Here is a 23,313-nt window from a genome sequence, read left to right as displayed (position 1 = left end):
AAAATGGTTTCAGGCTCATAGCAGAGATGCCTTGGTTACAGGTGCTGTCTCTGGCTTCACAACCCAGGGATTATTCTAAAGCAGTCTGTGGAAGGTGACTAAAAACCCAAATTCATTAAAGTTGCATTGCTGTCCGCATGGGTGAATTCCTAAATGGAAGGAGAAATCAGAAATAATTCCGAGGAGGTGGAGAACAGCCTTCCCAGAGGGATTCACCACATCCACCCTCACTGCTGCACGTTCCTCTGGCCCTGGCTGCCCCTGACCCAGCTGGGAAACTGTTCAGTGTGTGAGTGCTGCCCTGAGCTCTGCTGGGGCCGTGTCCCAGTGCCAGCAGCAGGTGCTGAGCCTTGGATGGCATCGGGAACAGCTCAGCGTGGGGCTGGCAGCAGGGCTGGAGGCACCATATGTGTGCACAGACACTCAGGAGGCAGCAGCAGAGCAAATGTCCCCTCACCACACCAAAGAGCTCTGTTTGACTGGCTCCTTTCTCACACTCCTGGTCGTGGCTCAGGAAGAAGGAAGGAGCCAGTTGGGAATGGCCCTAGCCCAGCACAACCTGGTTCTTTAGGAGGAGATCTCCTCGTGCTTCTGCAGGGGGTGATTGCAAGAGAAACACAGGAGAAAGGGAGGATTTAGAGAGGTATCCAAAATCACACAGAGGTGCTTGGCTTGTCTGGATGAAATCCTTCATGTGTTGGCCAGCTATTGCTCTGTGAAGAGATGCTGGGTTAAGCATTTTTATTCTGCCTTGTATTATTTTCACAGAGCTAAATGGATTGCAAGGCCCTGTCTCTCCCTCAAATTTAGTTGGAAGTGCCCGGAACATTACCACACCACACAAGCTTTGCTTCTATGGGAAGCTGAGCTAACTTTTTCAGTAAAAACTGTGTGTGTTTGGGCATAAAATTCATCAATCTAAATACATGTTCTATCTAATTTTCCTTTTCATTTCAGCGAGAAAAGCGTATGAGTGGTAACTGAATTTTGTAGGTATTTGTGAGGATATCAAGTGCCCTGTAGCTGTTATCACATGTTAGGTGCCAGATGCAAGTAATAATACTGGGAAATGATTGCCTTAAGAACTGTAATTGGTTTTAGTGTGAAGATGCAGTGGCAGGACATGACATAAAACAGGTTTTGTTACCTGACTCAGACCTGCAATGCAAGAATTTCGGTTCTTTAGTTCTGTGAACCACATGAACTGCATGAGTAAGGCCTTAGCCTTGCTTTTTAAAAATTAATCTCTACAATTTCTCCATGCTTTGCTCATGTGAGCCTATAAAAATGACATTTTTTGACCGTTTATGTGCTGGCAACAAGGCAGGTGTTCTGAACACAGCCCATCGGATGGGGCTGACTTTGGATGTGGAAATCTGCTGTGTGAAGCACCCCACAAGATGTCCAAAAGCATCAAGGTTAATTCTGGGTATTCTATCCAGCACAGTGGCCATGCAGAAGAAATGTGGGAGAGGAACCCTACCCGTTACAATCCACAAGCTTGTCTTCTCCCAGCTGGAATAATTGTTAATAATTTTATGATTTCTCTTTTTTTTTGGTGTTGGGTTTGTTTCCATCAGCTGCTTCAGATTTTGCAATCTCATGGCTTTACAACAATTAAATTCACCATTACATATTTGTACCCAAAACATTCTCTGTCCTTGCTGGTGTGTGAGGAAGACACAAGTGAGGTAAGGCTGGTGCTCAGCAGGTAGAGAGATTTGACTCTGCTCTACTAAGCAAAATTTAAATGTGAAGCTTGATTTTTCCCAGCTGCCAAGTGCCTCTGCTAATGGAAGCACTTGTTTTATTTTTGGGCACTTCTGTGCCTGAGTGCCTAAATGGTGAAAATTGAGGCACGACTGCAGGGGAAGTCGTGCTGCAGGACTGAAGCACAGCTTAGGGGAGAGAACAAAAACACCACAGCTCTTTGCTAAATATGTGTTACACAGGGGGAAGTGCATGTAAATAAGTGATGCTGGATTGATTTTGGCCTTTTTTCCTTTTATGTATTCTCTATATTCTTCACACCCGTATCTGTAGCTCTGTAGCCTATTGTTGTATTCGTGGCTGCTTTTCCCAGTACTTTTCCCTACCTTTTCCCTAGGCAGAAAGACAAAACACATTCCAAAGCCCCTACCCTCTCTTGGTTCTTTCTGGGAACCAAGGCTGAAAAACAGCTCTTCGAGAGCTTCTTGGTGATTTTTGTTATGCTAATTCTCTGAACTTTTGGGGTAATATTAATATAGGAGGTAATATGAAGGTTGGTCTTTATTGGAGGCCTCCAGGGGCAGATATGGAAAATGTCCACAAAACCCCACCCTCCACGGGGTGAATACCGATTTATAAGTTTAGCAAATTAGCATGATTGACAGAAATCACCAATTAGGAGCACAAGTGGTAATGCAATTCCCCCCCCCCCCCCCAGTTCAAGCCCTTCCTAAATCCTCCCCCCTCAGGTGGGACCAAGCTTTGTTGATGAAAACTCTCAAAGAGCCGGTTTTTGGGTGAGGTTTATACACCCCAGGCCACTCAGCACATGCCACCAGCACTGCAGCCTCCCACAGCCCACACTACTCAGCCTCCTGCACCATTCCAGGCTGGAGATTTCCATGTGTGGCATGGAGAGGGGCACCACGGAGGGCATGGAGGCGTTTGGGTTCTTCCTGGCCGTGCCACCGCTGTGTCCCCGTGCAGCGACGGAGGCACGGTGCACACCCGTGGCCGTGTCCCTGCTCTGCTCCCTCGTGTCTGGCTGCTCCTGGCTGCCTGCCCTGGCGCCTTGGCACTGCCCTGGCACCTTGGCACTGCCCTGGCACCTTGGCACTACGGCCAAACCGTGCCAGGGCTGAGAAGCACAGAAATGCTGTTGATGCTCAGCCCTGCATTGGAAGGCGGGCAGTGGATTCTCCCGGTTCTGTCTCAGGCAGAAATCGTTCGCAGCAAAGGTGTTGTCACATTTTAGTTTTCCCCTGTGGCATTTGGGTGAAATGACTTCTGCTCAGGTGGCAGCATCTGAGTCAGCTGGACACCAGGCAGATCTGTTCTGTGAGCTGCGGCTGCTGCAGGGAGAGCCCACGGCCACTTACTCACCTTCCATCTGTCGGAAAATACGTCTGTGTGAGCAGGGGGAGAAAATAAACCCACATTTTGCATTGAATTCAGCTCAGAGTGCCTGATGATGACAATTCCAGGGGGATATTTTGAATATGAATCCATGATTCATGTCTGAACGTATTTTTTCTTGTACTTTTCACGTGTGGCCCTTCTTTCCCATGTAATAATGCACAGTTATGACTGTTCCTTCTCGGAGGATTTAATTTCCTCCTTGCTCAGGAGTCAATCTGTGCACAGCTCACTGGCAGAAGATCTCCCTGTCTTTACCACACAGGAGAAGTGGAATGAAGTGATTTGCATCTCTCTATATACAGGGGGTGTGTGTAAGCAGGCTGTGGAAGTATGGATGTGAAATTAGGATTTCAGCTGGGTTGGGAACTTGCATAACTGTGGCTTCCAGTTGACTCAGAGTGTGTAGAGTGAATTCATCTCCTCTCTCAAAGGCCATCTATTTCTAGAACCTTTGTGTGCAGTTCGGCTGATCACTGAAATAAGTCACTGCTTAAAGTACAAGAAAGCAGCGTGATTTTATTCATCAGATGGATGAATTTAACATATTCAAAGTAATGGATAATAAAGATAATAGGAAATAGCCAGTCCTCCACGTGAAGCCAGTGTGGGAGGAGGTGTTTGGATTGTGGGGTTTTTTTAAAGTCCACATTTGCTGGGTTTGGGGATATCAAAAAAAAAGTGTGGCTTTTTCTTCTGGGCAGCACACAGCAGATTTTTCCCTGGTTTTATTCATGCTGCTTTCAAAAAGTCATAATTATTTAACATCGATGGAACAATGCTCTTGAAGAAATTGCAACGCTTTCTTTAAATGGGAGATTTCTAAATTGCAATGGATCTGCAATTGTAATATTTGTAAGCATTTGGTGTAATTACAGATTCACAAAGCTGGCTGCCACAAAAAATGGCTTGGTGTTATTGCAGAAGAATTAAGTCAGGAATGCAAAAAGCAACAAAACAGTACTTTGGAAAATGTCACCCTGGAAATTAAATATTGCTCTCTTCAAAGTCCTCAGGAAAAAGTCCCATTGGAGAACTGCTGGGAAAGGAAGGGAAGATGAAGGATACAGAATACAGACACAAAATTCCTTTTCATAGTTCAGCGATGTAATAATAATCCGGGGAATAATCCATCATTTGCTATCACTAATTATTTCAGGTGCTGATAAATTCAAGATAAAGTATTTCTGTGAGCCCGTGTACCAGCAGGTATTTGTGTACTGCATCAGTTCTGAGCAGTTAAATATTTTTGTGTCAGTATTTCTAATATGGATCCTCTTGTCACAGAGGTACTGCTAGTACAGGATTCTGGGTCTCTGTGGGGCTTTTTATTACTGTTTTTGAGGAAATTCCTCAAAAACATGAGGTGGGTTTTTTTTAGATGCCTGGAAGTAAAAAATTTGTTCCTTCAGCTGCTGTCCACTGTAGAGAGAGGTGGGGGAAAAGAAGAGAGAGAAGAATTGTAGTATGATTAACAATTACAGGTGTCTCAGGATATGAACCTCAACCCATTTTCGTTAAATTCTGAGTACACCACTTTTTAAGTCCCACTTCTAAAACCTCTTGGAGCACCCACAGAACTCTGCAGTGCCTTGGCTTGGCAGGAAATGCCCTGCTCTGTGTGCCAGGCAGTGTCTGCCCTTCTGCCTTGGCCATTCTCTGTGGCACAGCTCCTCTGTCATGAATAAATTAAAATGTGGCAGCTATCGGAACACACAAATCCAGATCCTCTTCCAACTCTGGCAGGCCATCATTTGCCACATATTGGTCTTAAATCCATTTAAAAGCTTTTGTACTTTGTGAAATAATGCTTCAGCTTATAAAGTTGATTCTCTGGGAACAGTTTAGGATGTTTTAAAGATTACTTGGCATAAATTTAGTTTTCTAAAGCGTAGGGCTGTTGGGTTTTTCACCTGGTAATTCCATTGTGATACTTCAGCTTTAATAAGATTGTGTGGCTGTAAAAGGAAGGAAATTGGTGTAAAATGCACTTGGATCCATTCGTGTCCTCAGGGGAAGAAAAACAATTCTCTCTTAAGATGGAATAAATTTACTGATTTAAAAATGCATCAGCAAGATGTGAAAAAGTCCTAACAGTCCTGGCTGCTGCTGTGCCCAGGTGAGTGAAGCACCTGGGGTGGGAGTGCAGCAGAGCTTTCAGCTGTCCTGGCTTTCTCAGGTGCCTCCAGCAGCTGGTACCATGTTCATGGCCAGAGCCAAAGGGATGTAAAGAGGGAGAGAGGAGAATTACAGCCCCTCGGCGCACAGGAGAGGGAGAAGGGATGAGTCACCAGCTTTTACACAATCCCTGCAATCCTTCCTGCTCACATTCCAAATGGGTTGGCACTGGCTGCAACTCCTTTTGTCCCTGTCCCTTTTAGCTCCCCTCTCAGCACAATGAGCTTTGTCATTCAAGCCACACTTTCCTCTCTGTTTTTTATTTCCTCTGAGCTTTTTTCTCTGCAGGCTTTTATCCAGTGCCACCTGTGCTGACGTTTTTCTAATTAAAGCAAAATTAGCTGCGGCCACAATCATGAAATCCCATGCAAAAGGACTTCTCCAAAAGCAAGGAGACCCTCACAGCTGACTGGCTTATGCAAGACTTGACATCGTTAGGAATGCCTTGCTATGTAAATGCCATAGGCCAGAGGAGGTTTTGGGGCTGATCATTCTCATGTCAAGCATATTTGAGGGCTTTCTTTATATCTTCTAGCACAATAAAGACATTGGTTTATGAAGTAATCATGCCTTTAGATTTTAGGTTGAGGCAAAGGGTGATGACATTTTGGAAGATGACGCTGGCATTACAAAAGAGTGAGAAATGATAGCTAAGTACTCATCTAATATTCTGCTTTCAAAGCCACGGGGATCTGAAGGATGCTTGGGATTTGCAGGGAATACATTTTGGTGGCATTTGGCTTCGTGGTAAGCAGGGCTCTGAGCACAGATCCCACCTTGCCCCACACAAGATGAACAGCATAAACTGTGAGTGAGAGCTCAGAACAGCACCTGTGGCACCAGGGGCTGGAGCAGGAATAAATAATAGGAATAAATAGGAATAAATAGGAATAAACAGCTCCTGCCTGCTCCGTTTTTAGGGCTGAGCACACAGGGCTGTGAGCTCCTCGGGACAGAGATCCCACTGGAAGAGGCTGGGAAATACGGGCAGGGAAGGAGGGAATCAGCCTGTTTTTAGTAGCCCTGCAGGGAGGGACAGAGTCTCCTGGGCTGCCCTCAGCTGTGGAATCTCAAATCTCCAGCCTGGCATTGAAGCCGTGACAGAAATTGTGGCTGGGGAGAACGTGGGGTGAGAAACGACCTCTGTGCTGTGGTAATTCCTCCTTTTTCATCCTGGGGAAGTTCAAACCAGCCTCCCCAGAGTAATGGAAGTAATGAAAAATAGAGGTAATCCTTTTTGTCTAGATCATTTATGCCCACCAGAATGCTGGCAGCTCTGCCAACTCCCAGAATCCAGGAATAATAAAGTCCCTGAGAAGCTGCTACTTTATTAGAACATGCGAGGCTCTGAAGTACAAGTTATGAGAATGAAGGCACACGAAGCCAAATGCTGTTCTATTTTCTTATTTCTATTTCCAAAATTGTGTTTCCCCCAACATTATTGTGTAGAATCCTTTCTCCAGTCCCCGTTCTTGTCTGCTGTGAATTAAATTCTCATGGAATCACGGTGTTAATAATAAATATGCCACCGAGATTTGCCATTTTCAGAGCCCAGGTCAGCAACAGGGAGGTCTGTTAAGAGCACTGAGGGGTCCATATATTAACTACCTGCACTGAGATTTCCATTCATCATTCTACCCAAATGACCTTGAGCAATCAGGCCAATCTTTCTTCTGGAATACTCATCAGTGGTGCTCATGATTGGGAATTGCCTGGAATTCCAATTAAAGAGAGCCCTTTCTGCTGGGCAGAATTTATTTTCTGTTCTGAGAGTCACTCAGGCCCATGGTAACTTCTGCTGTGTGTTGATAAAGGAACAGAATAATTTTAGCTTCATATATTCCCTAATCAAAACCTTGTATTGACTTTTTGTTTCAGCTGAGAAATCCTTTTTGCAGTAATGCTGTTCTTTCTTAATTGAGAGAGGAATTTGGATAGAGGGAAATAAATTGCTTTACCTAAGATTATGTGTCAGCTTTCTTACAGGAACTTTCTTGTTCCCCTGTGCCTCTAAAACTGCAATTTTAGGGGGTTTTTGTGTTCTGTTAAATGACCTGTGTTTTTACAATGAATTCCAGTGAAATCTATCCAATTTGAATTTTTCTTAGTTTCATGTTAGAACAGAACATTGGAATAACTGACCAGGCATTGACAACCTGTGTCAGTTCAGGTGATAAAGATCTTCAGAGAGCTGGGGAATCAAACTCCACAGGGAATATTGGACTCTCCAGGCCTAGAATAAATTTTACTCCAATAAATGTTTTTCTGAAATTTGCTTAATATATTCTCATTTAAAAAAAAAAAAAAGAAGAAGCACTTGTTAAAAGCCATTACACCAATTTGCTGTAATTATCTTTTATACTGCAACAGAATGGAAGAATTTTCCCTTGTTTCCTTTTGTTTTTTTTTTTTTTTAAGTAGTATATAATATACATCATCTATAAAAATATATATCATATATGTCATATATATTGTATGTATACATAAAGTACTTTATTGGCCTGAAATTTATGAATATAAAAGGGGTTTAAATATATACAATATATAAATGTAGTTTGCATTGATCTAAAGGCACAAAAAAAAATTCTTTATATATAAATATCTATTTAAAAAATTAACAGGAGTCACTAAGAAGATGTAGCCCAGCAGAACTGTTATTTATGGAGAATTACAACTTGCACCAAGCTGGATTTTGTGGATCCATTTCTGTGCTTCTTTAAGGTCACCTACCAGTGCTGCCATTTAAAGTTAGGAGGCTGTCCCTACCAGTCCCTGCCTTCCTGCTGCTCCCCTGCCAGCACAAATGTTCTTGGAGCAGCAAGAAAAATCACTTTTCAGTCTGTTTCGCTCTACTGGCACTTTCCTTCCAAACTCCTTCCTCCTCCTGCATCCTTCTCTCCATCCTGTCACTATCGTGCTGTGGATAATTCCACAACTTTCCCACGTGCCTGTGCGTTCTGGGATGAGTTTCATTGGGAACGGGAAGCCCAGGAGAAGTCAAATTAAGCTTTGTGCAGAAAATTATAAATTGTTGGAATAGCAGGTTAAAAAAAAAACCCCAAATCCTCCTAATTGTGGATATTTTTTCTGTGCCTTTGCTGGGAGGTTGAGCAGCAGACCATGGAGGGAGGTTCCGCTGTGCCCATTTACCTCCTCTCCTCGTGGCAATGGCTTGCAGGATAACAACTAAAAATGGGGATTCTGGGCTCTGACACAATACCTGCACTCTTTAAAGGAAAAGCCAGGGATTTATGGAAGAAAAGGGAATTTTATGAGAGGAAAAGTGACGCCTGTGTCCTTGCAGACCTCTAAACACACATCTACCTGCGTGGTTTTGTACACATATATGAACAATTTATACATCCAGGCATGCACAGACATCCAGCCACAGACTTCCAGCAAGTTTGGAGATGAAAACAAACACTGATGTATCTCTGAGGAAGTTCAGCAGTTAATGAACCCAACAAAACATTCCTTGGGCCTCGTTTGTGTCCTTAATGTTGTCCAGGGATGTTGTTCTGCAATGGAATTGGTGCTGAGCAGCAGCCTGGTCCAGTCCCAGCTGGGTTTGTCTTTTCCACACCTTAAAAAAGCCAGCACAGGTCGTTGACTGCCCTGATGTTGCAAGAATTTGGAATTTTCTTGGGAGCATCTCTTTTGTCGTTGTTTTTTAATTAGGGTTACACCTTTTGTAAACAAGTAATGACCCCAAGTCCTCCTTTCAAATAAATCAGGGTACACTTCCCTCGAGGGGAGTCAAAAGCACACAACAAATAAAAGGAATCACACGTCTGTTTTCTTTAAAATACACGTTTCCTCCTGAAATTTAGGGATCTCTGTGGCCAATCTTGTGATTTTTATCAGGCCTGTGAGTCAGATTTTTTTAATTATTTTTTTTTTGTATTCTAAGTTTTCGCTCTAACAGATTTTGCCTGCCCACAGACTACCTCCCATCTGTTCAGGTTAATGGTTTTTCTGCCTGTGCTCAGAAAGGAGCATATTGCAGGATTTGAGTGGGGAATTTCATCTCAAGACACCACTAGTCCTTGGAATCTGCTTAAACTTGGTTGCCAGGACTACTCCATCCAAGGCAAATAGGATAAATAATTGGAGATTGTCTTGCAGGAAAATGAGAGCTGTAGCTTGCCTACAGAACAGGACAAAAAGATATGGGTGATAATGGAATGGAAACCTTGGGTAAACGTTGGGATTGGGAAGTGTTCGAGCTCTCAGCTCTTAAATACGTGGTGGGGGGTGAGAGTGAAGAAGGGAAAAGGAGGAAGAAACTGTGGATCCAGGGATGAGACAGAAAGTGGTGACGCCTTTTGTAGGGGGTAGTCCCAAAAGGAGCCCTCAGGAAAGTCTAAACCAAGTGATGTCTCACACTGGAACAGCAAATTCATCACAGTATCACAGTGTTGTGGGTTAGAATCAAGCCCTTAAAGAACTGCCTGCCTCAAGCTGTTGGTCCAGGAAAGAGACTCAAAATACGGGGATTCACACAAGTATGGAAAGGGTGAAATTTTGAAGCCTTGACCTGCCACCTTTGGAGAATTCTTTTAAAAAGCTGAGAGGTAGAGGGATTCATAAATCCTTCCCTTCCTTGGCTGTGAAACTGTGCCTGTCTTTCACTCCCAGCTCAGCCCTTCGGCTGCAGAGGTCAGGGTGTTCCCAGTCCTGCTGGGCTGGCTGGGAGGGGGTTGGTGTGTTCTTGTTTGTGCTGCTGAGAGTGAACACAAGAATTCCCGTTCCCTCAGCTGCTCTGCACTCCTGGATGTGCTGGGTGTCATTAAAGGCATCCTTGAGAGAAAGCCAATATCAGACCCTCCCAATTATCTTCTTCCTCAGCAGCACAGTGCAGAAAACAGCCCAATTTGTGCCTGTGGAAGTGTTTCCAAGGTGTTTTTCTAGCTGGGGATTGTGTCTGGATAATGATCCTCTGCTTTCTGTCAGGCCCACCAAGGAAATAACACAGCTTTGGACAGAGCTGCTCACCTTCATCTGTTCCTTTCTGGGCACATCCGTTGAAAATGGGGGCTCTGAATGGTTTTAGACACATTATCCTGCCACAAGGAGTGTGTGCTGGGGATAATTTGAGGGAAAGCTGGTAAGGGAAGGTGGAGAGGAACAGGGGTGCAGCCATCAACGTGTCACTGTCCCCAGCTGTCCTGTCTGCCACTGAGGGCTGCTGGCAAGATGTGGACTCTTAAAATTAAATTAAATTAAGATTTAGTCTCTTACAAATGATGAAAACTGGGGAATTTTGCTGAATCCTTCATTGCCTGTGTAGATACCCAGTGATAAACTGGACTAAAATGACCATTTCCTCTTCTTTCTTTTTGGATGAATGATGCAAAAAAATTGTCATAAACTGGTGCTGAGAGTTTCCCCATTTTCTGTGTCTCAGTATTTGACATCTAGAGCTGTCTTGTTTTCGTTTCTGAGCACAAGGCTCTGCTTTGCTTCCCCTCCACCCCTCCCTGTCCAATGTGGAGCTTTTTCCAGGAGCTGTGTCCCAGCCAGAGGAGGTCCAGGGGTCACATTCAATAATGGGGGACCAGGCTCTCCACAGCTGGCAGAACGTAGCAAGGGAGATTTACTACGGTGGAAGAAAGAAAACTTTGGGGAATCCAATCTAGTTAATATTATTTTATTCAATAATTATGCATTAATGGGTTTTTTCATCTGTTTTTTGAATTTTTCAGTCTCTCAAACCGGGGTAAAATGTAAAAGCAAAAGGCAGAGATGGATTTTGGTCCTTGCCAGCTCTGTACCTGTGTGTCTTGTGGAAGCCTTACGGTAGCTTGGATTGTGATAAGTTCATTTCCTTAATTTTGATCTAAAGTACAGCCGAGAAAATACCTCAGCTTTCTTTTCCCTCTGAAATTTTGCAGGATTAATAGAGCCCAATGGGTAGCAGCAGTGAATAGATGGAAATTACTGCTCAAATCACCTTTAGTTGCTCCGATTTTACTTACAGCGATTAATGTTTTGGTTTAAAATTAAACCACCATTACTTTTAATTAGTAATTAGATTCACAAATCGGTGAAAGCTCTCCAAACTTGAGCGGTTTTGCCAGTGATTTTCCAGAGCTGCAGCTCCCGGCAGATGGCAGTGCTGGACTGGATGTAGGTGAGGACCTGCTCTCCTCCTGCCTGGAAAGGGAGCAGAAGCTCAGATTCCCTCCAGGGATTCATTATTCCCTAAAAACACATTGCAGAAATGGATCTTGGTTCGGTTTGCTTCCCTTTTCTTGGTGCCCCACTGAAGTCTGAAACGGCTGGAGACACCAACTATAAATATATATATATAATTTATATAATTATTTATTATAATATATACAAAATATTATATATATTATATAAAGAAATTATGATTTTTGTCTTAAGTAATCCTGGTTGAACTGGCAGAATGTGAAATGCATTTAGAAGAAATGCCCATAAACAAAAAAGCTTTATTAAAAGTCACTAAGATTGGCTTTGCTTGCCCTTGAATCCTTGTGAAGGAACCTGCCCTTATTTGCTTCACACCGTCAGTGCATGTTATGGCTGGATTATCAGAAAAATGAGATCCACTCATAAGAAATCTTAAAAATAGCCTCAAAACAAAACATCAAATACTTCAGATTCTGTCTCTAACTCAATAGTGTGACTTATTTTTTTAGTTAGCTGCTGGACCATGGAACAGGATAAGTAATTAATGAGGATGGAGAAACTCAGACTGCAGGGGCTTACAATGAATTAATGAACACAGTGCTCACCAGGTGTGCTCTGTGGAAAAATTGGTGTTGGTTCAGACAATTATAAAAACTACTGGGGCTAAGAAAGAGCCTCTAAAGTGAAAAAGGAGAAGAGGAGAAAAGATAGAAAATCCTGATTTCAAAAGTTGTCAGAAAGATTAATGGACTTGCTTTTAAAAATTTAATGGAATGGCCACGCCTGCGAATCCTGGTGAATTTTCTCTTGGTTGTGCTATTAGGGTCTTAGGGATTACTTGCTCATTTTGGGTGCTCTAGTTTCTTCCCTGCTCACAAATGAAAAAGAGAAGGATTTGAGGAGACACTGGCAGAGTGCCATTCTGTGGGATTTTGATAGGAGAGCTGCCTCGAAGCGATCCCTGACAGAACTACAGACTAATTTGTGTGGATGCAGTAGCAAACCACACTGAGGGGAGCAGCAGTTTTTTCTGAGGAGAATTAAACTTGCAGGATGGACACCCTGGGTCTCCAGCTCCAAGAGGTTTTCAGCACATCCTGAATTTGTGTCCCAACAGGCCTTATTTTGGAATAATCATGAACACATTCTCCCTCTCAGCTCTGTTATTTGTTCGTGTTTTGTTTACTCGCCAGGAGGATCGTCCTTGCCTGGAGCCATAAATTCACAAGTGAAAATATTTATCAGTAACCAACTGCAGATTTGGCTCCTACGTAACCAGGGCTGCTGTGGGGGGCTCTGCCAAGTGGCAGCTCCTCCATGGGAAAAGCATTCCCATTCCCTTCTCCAGATGAACCAGTGCCACGGGCTGCAGGCTTGCCCAAGGATCCATCAGCAGGGAGGTGACCAACAGCCTCATGCAGCCTCATGCACCCTGGGGACCACGGGGGAATCCCAGGGGAGGAGGTGGGGCTGGGTCCAGCTCATCCCCTGGGCACCCTGGGCTCAGGGCTGGGTGTCACCCAGGGAGTGGGAAGGCAGAGATCAGCCCTGCTCAAACCTCTGGGATTTTGGACCAGGCTTTGCTATGGTGTACAGAAGAGAATACAGAGAGGTCCTGTTCTCAGCCCTATAGGCCCAGGGGGAATTAATCTTATGGATCTGGAGCCTACAATTGTGTAATGATTGCAAATACTGCTACGTGTGGCTGTCAGTCAAAAGAGAATGTTTGTTTGAGTCTTAGTTGCCTCATGCCTGTTACACTTCCATGTTTTAGCAGTAAATCTCAGATCTGACACCACTTAGTTGTGCAAAAAAAGAAAAAAAAAGAGGGAAGGGGAAGGGAAGGTTTGTTGGAATCTCACCCTGTGTCCAGCACAGCCTCTGCTCCTCACAGCTGGGAGGGCTTGGGGTGCTGGGGTTTGCAACAACCTCTGGGGACACTGCTGCTCAGTTCCCTGGCACACTGCTGGATTCCCAAATCCCAAACCTGTGGTGCTCCGTATTGCTCCACTGCAGAGCTGGACGGGAGCTGAGTGATGCAGACCTTGGCTGGAGTAGTTCTGCACCAAACACTTGGGAGAGTGTGGAGCTTGTCTGATTCCAGTGGTCATCAAGCACTAAAAACTTGGCTCTCTCCTGCTTTACAAGTGATGAGAAGGGTGTGAGCCATGGTGGGATTTTGTGTTATTGCATAGTTACACCAAAAAGAGTGGGCCTCTCTCTCTGACAGAGATTTTTTTGGTTTTAATTCAGCTCCTAATTAGATGCACCACGAGCAAATTAAGTTTGCACAGCTGCCTGTCAGACTCCGCTGTCAGGAAAGTGCTCTCCCATCTCTGCTGCCTTCCCCTTTATCTCAGCATCCTCATCTTGGGCTCTGTCTTGTGTCACAGATCCCAGTAGATTGACCTGGCTTTGAGCTTTGTGGGCCGTTTTTGTGTAGGAATTTTTAAAGTCTGTATTCCCAAGGTCAGGCTCACCTGGAGAAGGGATGGAATGTCCATGTCTGGAGTATTACTTGTGGTGCCAGTTCATTGTAGTGAAAAACACAGTTCACTCACCAGCAGTACTGGAAGATTCTGTTCTTCCCTAATCCATAATGAGAAGCTGAAAAACCTCAGAACACAGGCTCTCAGTTATTTGGCTTTTTAGAGAATATTGAAATCAATAAACCAAACATGGGTATTTGAAGTACAGACAAAATGATGTGATTGTATTTCAAGGTGTAATATTAAACTACAAGGTGGTTGGTTTAATTTTCTAACACACTTGGGGAGCTTAAAAACAGTGAAGAGGTGCTACTGGCAAAAGCATTTTCTATTTTCTTGGTATCCATTTGCACTGAGAATTACCTGTATAGTATAATTCCCATGGCTGTTGGAACTTGAGTTTTTGTGGCAGCATTCTGGACCTTCCCCAAAAGCCAGCAGCTAGGTAAAATGTGCATTTCTGAGGCTCATTCTTCCATAATAACGGAGAAATTATTTTGCTTTTCTGCTGAGCACAGTGCATGAAATTCTCCTTCCCTCGAGGTGGGGAAATTGCACTGGAAGTACCACCCAGTGTCTGATCCACATTTAGAGTCAGAGGAGACTCTCATGAAGCCAGTGGAAAGTGTGTCTATGTGGGAGAAAAAAGCCCACCTTGAAAATATTCATTAATTCACCTACAAATAGCAGAGGGTCCTAGAAAGCATCAGCAATTGGTGGTGATTTAACCCATCAGATGTGAGTGATTAATTTCCTCGTGAGTTGTTGCTAATGCTGTGGGAAACACATCGAGAGTGGTGTGGCTGTTGCTGTTAATGTGCTGCTTCTGGTAGATTTAAGCTGCTCACAAGCCGGGCTCATGGCACATGCAGTGCCTGTGGCTCATCCCTGAGCACAGCAGGCACTGGAATATTCCCACTATTTCCAGCCACCTCGTGGGTGACTCCTGCCTGCCCTGCTGTCCCTTAGAGCCAGGAAATCCGGGGGTTGACCGTGGATCTGCTTATCTGGGATTGGAAACCAGTCTTTAGCCGATCTCCTCTGCATTTCTTCCTGCAGAAGAGGGCAGCAAAAGCCATCGACTCCTTCCCTTCCTGCCTCTGTGCAGATGCTAAACCAAGATGAGGTTTTCTGATTGATGCACTCAAAAAAACCCAAAAAAACAGGGCAGCACATGACTGTCTTGAGTATAAGCATAAAAGCAGAAGTTTCAGTTGCATGAAAAAAAATAAACTGAAACATCAAATGCTGGTTTACACCGATTATTTGGTCTTTTTTGTTCAAATGGGGCCTCAAGTATTGCTGTAATGTGATGTTAGTGGGAGTGCATGACTGGCATCTTCCCTGTCTTTCTTTCCTCCTTTCTGGACTGGCTCGTCCAGAACCTCAGAGGGGTTTTTAAGACACATTTTCTGTATTAAATTCAGGATCCTCAAAGGTGAAAATTCAACCAATGTCACAGCCCAACAGGTTATATGTGAAGTAACATTCTGTAGTGTCTCCAGGCATAAGTGATTCAGATTTACCTCACAGAGTCACACATCTTCCTTAAAGACATCTGAAACACCTCAGAGAACTCGGCATAAATAGGAAAATTAAAAGGCAGATGCATTTCTGATGAAAAAATGGATTGGATTCAGTCTCAGAGGCTCTTTCACTCCATGCTGCTTTATATGGCTTTTCAGGTGTTGCCAGAAATGACCTCCTGGCAGAGTAAAGCCTTTAGGTTCACTTTATTTTCTTTACCTCAATAAGAAAAAATAAATTTACATATCTCAAGATTATATTTCTAGCTGCTTTGGGTGTTTTCTGTCACAAACTATTCACCAGGGGCTGCACTGTGGGACATTTTAGCTGCTTATTCAAGATGATGTGCCTTCCTTTCTGAACAGGATTGCTCAGTAGCAGTTTGAACTCCTTTATCTTGGTTATCAGCAGATGAAATGGAAAGAATGGACCGCTTAGTTGGTAGGGAAATGCCAAATTTGTTACTTTATCCTGCAGTATTGTTTACTGGCTGTAGGAGATAAGGAACTTAGGGCAGCTGGTGCAGAAGATGCAGCTTGAGGCTTGAGCACCAAGCACCAATAAAAGCTGGATTCAGCACTGTAATATTTCGTAATTTGGCTGATATGTTTTCCTGTATAAAAGTTGGAACTTTCTGTTCATCTCATGAGTACAAAATATTTTTATGACCCCAACCCTGGGGAAGTGTAGTAGTCGTCCTAATGAGTCTAACAGATTCGGAAAAGGTTAGGGTGTGTTGCATCACGTATTAGGTCTTCTGCTGATGAGGGAATGAACATTTAAAAATACCCTCATTTGTCATCCAATTTGCAGCAAAGGAGCTCACAGAAGTTACATCGTGACTGCAAATCCTGCAGAGAAGTAATGGGCTAATGGTAAATATTACATAATGGGAGGTGTGGGATTCAGAGACATTACCAGAAAGGCAGACTGGTGTTTGGGCATGAAAGAGGACTTGTTTCACCTCGAGTGGGCAGAAAATGAGGCATTTTCAGTTGAGCAGGCTGCTTAAAAGACCCATAAAATTTCAGTTCAACTGAGAGATTCAGGAGTAGGAGGCACTTGCTTCTGCATCACATCTCTAGTGAAAACACTGTTCAGGCACGGAGCAGAGGGACAAACCCTCCAGAATAAAGCAACAGAGGTGCTTCTTGGGCTGGAAAGAATAAAATGGCTCTACTTTGTTTAAATGATCAGAGTAGAAGGGATCTGATACATGCCAAGGGATGGGAGAACTTGTTAAAAAAGAAAGGGCTGGTAATAAATTAAATAAATTAGGAGAATAAAAGAAGGGATTGAGTTGGAGGTTATGGAAGCCTCTGAAGGTGGCACACATAAAGCTGTTGTGAAAAAACTGAAAACCCACCTTTCTAGCAAGGGGGTTTGCAGCCCAGGCAGGGAAATGGAATAATTGATGCTTAATAAAACTGTGTTCTTCATTTCTAGAGAGGCCATGGGTTATTTTAAAATAAGGTTTTAGAGCGGAATCTCTTCGGGCAGCTCCTCCACGGCCTGGGCAGGGAAATCCTTCACTGAAAAGTGTTTACTCTGGTTTTTCAGGAGTTTGGCCATCCCTGGTGAAGGGAGTGGGGCAAGGTATGAGGGTGCATGCAGGAGGTTTGGGTTTTAAGCGGGTGTTTAGCAAAGTTCTTTGCTCCAGGCTGCAGAAGGGAGGGCAGGAAAGCCTTGCAGCAGAGGAGCCGTGATTGCCACAGAGGTGTTCTCCTGCCCTGCTCAGTCTGAGCTCTGGGGTGGCTGTGCCCTCGTGGTCCTCAGTAAAAGTGGGCAGCTCAGTGATAAAGAAATCCTGCAGGCTGACAGAATTAACTGTGTCAGTGCCAGGCTCAGGCCAGCTGGGAGGTCTGTGCTGAGATGCACCAGGACAGGAAGTGCTTGCCTTTGTTCCCACTAATGCTCTTTCTGTCTCTTACGATTGACACCTCTGGTGTGGGAATATTTGATGCAGCGATTTCAGGTGCACAGACAGCACAGACAGAAGCCTGAGATGTACTGGCAAAAGCACCTTTTTTAGGAGCAGTTTATTTTCCCCTTCAAAAGGCTGGACTGAGAGTGAAGAGCTGCATCAGTCGGGTCCTACCTGGCGTGCTGGGGAAAAAATATTTGTATGAAATAAATCAAACTTCAGTTGAGGTTTCTGTGAATTGTCACCTCCCAGGGTGAATGGCTTTGAAGGGCAATCCCTGTGTCCTTGCCATGGCAGTGCCTCTGCTGGGGAGGGCATTCTGTCCAGCTGAGTGATTAACAGCAGAGCAGAACTGCTGGAAGTGTGAGCCATGGAACCTGTTGGAGGAACCTGTGCTGTCCCAGAGCCAGGGAAATGTGCTGCTGCTGTGCAGACTTACAGCTCCTGCTAGTGGAGATTATCATTAATCTAATGAAAGCCAGCTCAGCAGGGAGCACTTCTGCAGCTAAAAGTCGCTCAAAGTCACACGTCTGATGTGTTCTGTCATTTGTTTTGTGGTGATGGCCTGCTTCTTCTGGGGCAATTTCTGTGCGAAGTAATAGCTTGAGCAAACATCACTGTTTCATGTGAGAGTGAAATACTGGCTGGGTCAGGTGCCAAGGGTGGAACTCCACCGTGCAGAAACAAAAAGGACCTGTTCTAAATCCAGACAGGTCTTTGCAGAATCTGAGTAACACATTTAAGAGCATCAAGGTCTTTCAGAGTCAGGTTTTAAATAGGATATTTTTTTGTTTCATATCAGTCTCTTTTTGCAGAAATGTGGAACAAGTGAAAAAAAGAAAGTCTGTAAATCACTGTGTTTACAGTGTTCTGGATAATTTCTATTTAAGCACGATAACCTCAGCATAGGTGAGTTATCCAGATGATGATTTTCCTTAGCTTGGCTGATTGGGAAGGCAGCACAGCAAATGTTGGCCTTGTCAGTTGTAGAGCACATGGAAACTGATAGAGAAATCCCCCTGGTCTCAGCAGGTTGTGGTTTAACTCCCAGAAAATGGAAATGTTGTGCAGATCTTAGCATACACTTGCTTTTGTTGACAGTATCTTATGGTCTTCCTGTATTTACAAAAGTCTTTTTTAATTGAACTAAAGAATAAATTATTTCTAATCAGATTTGCCCTTGAAGACTGGGCTCAACTTGAAGTCTCAGCCACAAGACCAGGCTTGGTTTTTCTCCAACGTGTTTTAGTTTGAGATTATTGTAACAAGGCTTTTTAAGTCCATGGAATTACACACTGTGGAACTGTGGGTAGGTGAAGAGGGAAATACATCAGATTTTTTAATATATTTGAAACACCTTTAATGACTCTGCTCCATTCCTTGTCCTTGCCAAAGTTCAGTGAGCGGAGTGAGTTCGTGTCAGGCTGCCTCTATGGCAACTGCATATTCTCTGCTTGTTTAATTTTAAATATGGGTTGTGAAGCAAGGAATGCATCAATATTTCAGGTATTTTGAACAGACTCTGACTATCAGAGGCCCTGCCAGTGACTGCAATGGGCAGCATCCCTTCCACAGCTCTCTGCTCTCTCTGTTGGCTTTGGAAAGCAGTGTTTGAGTTTCAGGGGGATGATGGTGCCCCTTTCTTTCCTCCTCTTCCTTACCTACAATGCAAAAAAATCATCAACAGCAGGCAGCCAAATGTTACCTGGAGTGGGGCATGTTTGTTTTTTAATTTCACTCATGCTGGCAGCTCACCTCACACTCCTCAGAGACCCTGTCCTGGGAAGCTCTGAGAGCTGGTTACAGCCATTCCACGCTCCATGCCAAGAGCAATAAGGCTTAACAGGAATTTTAAACTACAATTGAATGGAATCCTGTAAATCAATAACACCAAATGATTTCGTTCCTCAGCTCCCCTCTCTAAAAAAAAGAAAAAAATTACCATAAGTATGTGATGAATGCCTTTATGAAAGGATTGCCTCTTTCTTTTATTGAAAATGGGAAATAATTCAAGCAGGGCATGGCTGAATTTCATAGGTAGAGTAAATAGAACAAAACCCAGGTTCTATTTCACAGCAAACACATGCTAAGAAACTCTTGGACTTTTTTCTGAAATTCTGGAGCTATGAGTCTTTAAGTCATTTTTTAGAGATACCAAGATAAATTCTTGCAGTTTGTGGCTCAACATTTGGAGAATACTGTGGAATATTATACATTTTTATAAAAGCTGTTGGCTAAAGCTGCTGTGAAATTAAGTCTCTTTAAATGACTGAATGTCAGATTTGTTTTCAAGCCTCAGATTGCTTAACTTCAGTCCTCACTATTCCTGTTTATTTTCAAAGCTGAAGTCATTTATTGAAATGTGAATCATGCCAGGGTTTAGCTGTTTGGAGGTTGCCTCATGTTTAAGTAGAAAGACCGAATTTAGAGGAATAGCATCTCACTAATTAACAGTTAATGAGTATTTTGGTTATCGCACTAACACATACGTGCAGTGGACTCGGAGTAAAGAGTAGGAGGGTCTGCCTTGGGCTCTCTGTGGTTTCCCAGTTCCATTTGCTCTCTCAAGGAAGTACCAGTTGCTGATATTTGTTAGGGCAGGCCTCAGGGGGAAGTTTAATCTCTGTGGATGGCCAGGTTTCGTTCAGATTTGAAGAAACTTGAGTATTATTCTAAACTTATTTTCCAGTGCCCAAGAGGCAGCTTCACTATAATGTGGCCAAGATAATTCTATTTAAATTAAATGTGCTGTGTGATGCCCTATAATGCATTTACCTCACCTGTTACAGCATCAGAGAGAAATCCAGGAGCTTGTCCTGCTCCCAATTGAATTCAACCAGAACAATGCTGTTAAATTTATGGGGACCAGAAATTGGGCTCTAAGTATTTTCTTCAGGGGTAAATCTTTAGTTTTTCAGAGAGGCATTAAAGCTGTCTGTTGAGGTGAGCTGGATGCTTTCCTCCTGAGGCAGATGTGGTGTTAGCCCTGATTGTGAGACCTTCCTCCCTGCTCTGGCACAAATGCCCTGGGTTTTCCCATAAAACATGCCCAGAACCTTCAAAGCTTTCAAGAGGGGATGCTCACATTCCTCTTATGGGATTCCTAAACAAATTTGGAAAGAGAAACAAGTGATCAATGGCATTGCTGTAAATTAGGTTTACAGCAAAAATATTTGGTGACACTAAGCTGAGTGTGCACCTCCTATAACAAAACAGGGATTTCAAACTTCATCCTTCCTGTGTATTTATTACAGGAATACCGTATAAATAATAACAATAATAATAATAATAATAATAATAATACAGATGATTTCTTCCTTGTTTTCTTCTTACCAATTGCATGTTTACACAGAATTAATGGTTGGGCAATATTTTAGTGTGTGGTTTCAGTATAAACACTTTTTTTTGCTTTCTGACATCCATTATTCATAGCCTAAAGCTATCCTTAAGAAATATCCTTATTCCTGATGAAATGCTGCCCAAGGCAGTGCTTTCATTTGATTTTTATGAAGTTTGCTTCTTCCACTATTGAAACCAGTGGTGAAACTCTTCTGGACCCCAGTGGCAATAAGCAAGGATAAATTGTTAATATTTGTATTAATATTGCTTTCATTGGTGAGGTAGGTTTCATGTAATACAATAGCATTTTGTTAGATGTTGAAAATGGACAAAGTCACTCTTCTTTAATGCTTGAGGTGACATTCTGTGGTGTTGCGGTTTGGAATTATGCAACAAATTTTTCCTTGTAAAAGAAAAAAGCAGGGAACATCCCCTAAGCTTTGGCTTGAGCAAGGAAAACACAGAGAGACTGATATTCCTTTAACAACTTCAGAGTGTTAGAATAATCCCCTTTTATCAAATTGTATCAAACCTTAAAAAGATTTATCTTTTTTGTTTAAATTCTCTTTTAGTCCAAAGCAAATACATGCTGCTTGAGGGATACAAGGAGTGAATTCCTAGAGGAATATCTGGTGGTAAGGCCTGGGAGGCTGGATCAGTGAACTCAGTTCTGTTTTATCACAGCAATCCTGGCGTATAATAACTGCTCATAAGCTCTCCTTTGCATTAACTTCATCTTAAGTTAGTCTAGAGGAAGGAAAACTGATTAGGAAATCAAGCAGGCACTCAAAGATCTGCCAACAGCAGTCTCCAGTACTCTGCTACTTTAAAAACAATGTAAAGTTTCTAAGCGTAGTGCTCCCAACAAACCAGTTTTTCTAAATAAACCAGTTTTTCTAAATAAACTTCATGGGTAAAGATGAACATGAGTGGTAGGAAGTTCTCCACATGGCAATGAATTCCCAGGGGCATTGTTGGCTTTGAGAGCATGGCTGTACCTGTTTAATAGGCCTCCTTTTATATGATTTAATACCTGTGAAACGTGGACTTCAGAATGGCTCATCATTCCAGTGGGCTTTCACTTCAGTGTTGGAAATCACATTGTGCTTTTTACTACAAAATGCTGTGGGATGGAATGAAGAATACAAGGATGGCAAAGAAAGGGAATTGTGTATGTGCAGTGGGCAGTTTAATTAGCATATCTGTGTGTTTTCAAGACACTGAAGGCGATACAGGAAGTTTTCTACAGACACTGATTACAGATACAGATATCCTTGATTTTCTCTCCCTTTTTTTTTTTTTTTCCTGCAGGGCCAAGGCTTTTCGTGGAAAAAAGGTCCATGGAGAGTATGACATAAAGGTGGAACAGGTAAGTGACTTAACCTGCATGTTACTTTTATATGTGTGCATTTAAAGAAACACACCTCTATTTAACACATATGTGACACCTCCCTGGAGGGATTTCAAACTCATGTGGGTGTGGCACTTGGGGACATGGTTTGGTGGTGGCCTTGCATTAATGGTTGGACCCCATGATCTGAGAGGGCTTCTCCACCCCAAGTGATTCCATGCTTCTCTGTGCATACATGCAAAGGTAAATTCACAATCTTTGTACCCCAAACCCCTCACAGCTCAGGAGATGTGACAGTTTTGGCTGGGGCAGAGTTAATTTTCTCCCCTGGAGCTGCTGTGGGGTTTGGTTTGCTCTGCCTCCACTCACAGCTTTGGCTTTATCTCTTGAATTCTGTTTATCCCCACCCTGGAGTGTGCCCACTTTTACCCTTCTGGTCCCCTCCCCATCCCTCTGGGTGGGAATAATGAGTGTGGGGCTGAGCTGCCAGCTGGGGTTAAACCACAACAGCCCTTTTTTGGCACCCAACGTGGGCTCTTCTTAGAGGATTTTGACCATAATTTTCACAGCATGAAAAACATCTTGTGTTCAGAAGTTGTTGCTTAGAGACTGTGAAGTTCCCAGACACTCCATGAATTACGTGTGGCAGTTCTGTATCACTAATTCCCCACTCAGGAATATAAATGTGCTCTGGGTGCAGCGCTACCGTGTGGGGATGTCATGGTTTAGCAACCAAACCACTACAGGGGATTAAACAAAACCCATAATAAATAGGAATAAATATGGAGATATAATTTAGGGTGCACTGGAATTATGGCTATTTTATTTAAGCTCAAAGGAGGGATTTAAATAAGTCTTTTCACTGCTTTTGAATCTTGAACTCCTCAAATAGATGCTGCTGTGAGAAGCATCAGGCCTGGGGTTGTTTTGTCATTGGATTTTCAAGGAGTGAGGGAAAATGATCCCTTTGTGGATCCAGCTGATCTAAATTCACTGTAATGGTGCAGCATCCATTCTGTGCACTGCTGAATATCTGATGCCCTTGGCTTGGGAACATGGAAAGCTTTGCCAGGGGTCTTCAGGAGAATTGAGGGACAGGCAGGAAAACAAAGACAACTGATTTGTCCACTCACACCTAGAACAGAGCAGGCAGCGGGCAGCACACACCCCATCTCTTTAACAGGAGCAGAAACTCAGTGTAAACCTGGAAATTCCTTCCTGAG

General features: G+C 43.3%; 1 protein-coding gene across 1 annotated transcript in view; it reads left to right on the top strand.

Moving 5' to 3' along the window:
- Positions 1-23,313, top strand: part of SYN2 (synapsin II) — a gene marked incomplete at both ends in the record, with an annotated part of 152,254 nt that overhangs the window by 33,315 nt on the left and 95,626 nt on the right. The window contains one exon of the mRNA XM_082288687.1: positions 22,051-22,108. Coding sequence (XP_082144813.1) covers positions 22,051-22,108 — 58 coding nt within the window. The remainder of the gene's footprint in view (positions 1-22,050; positions 22,109-23,313) is intronic.

This window comes from Coloeus monedula (assembly GCF_965178545.1).
Source record: "Coloeus monedula genome assembly, chromosome: 11".
NCBI lineage: Eukaryota > Metazoa > Chordata > Aves > Passeriformes > Corvidae > Coloeus > Coloeus monedula.
Note: the sequence above shows the minus strand (reverse complement) of the source record. Positions and strands in the feature narration are given on the sequence as shown.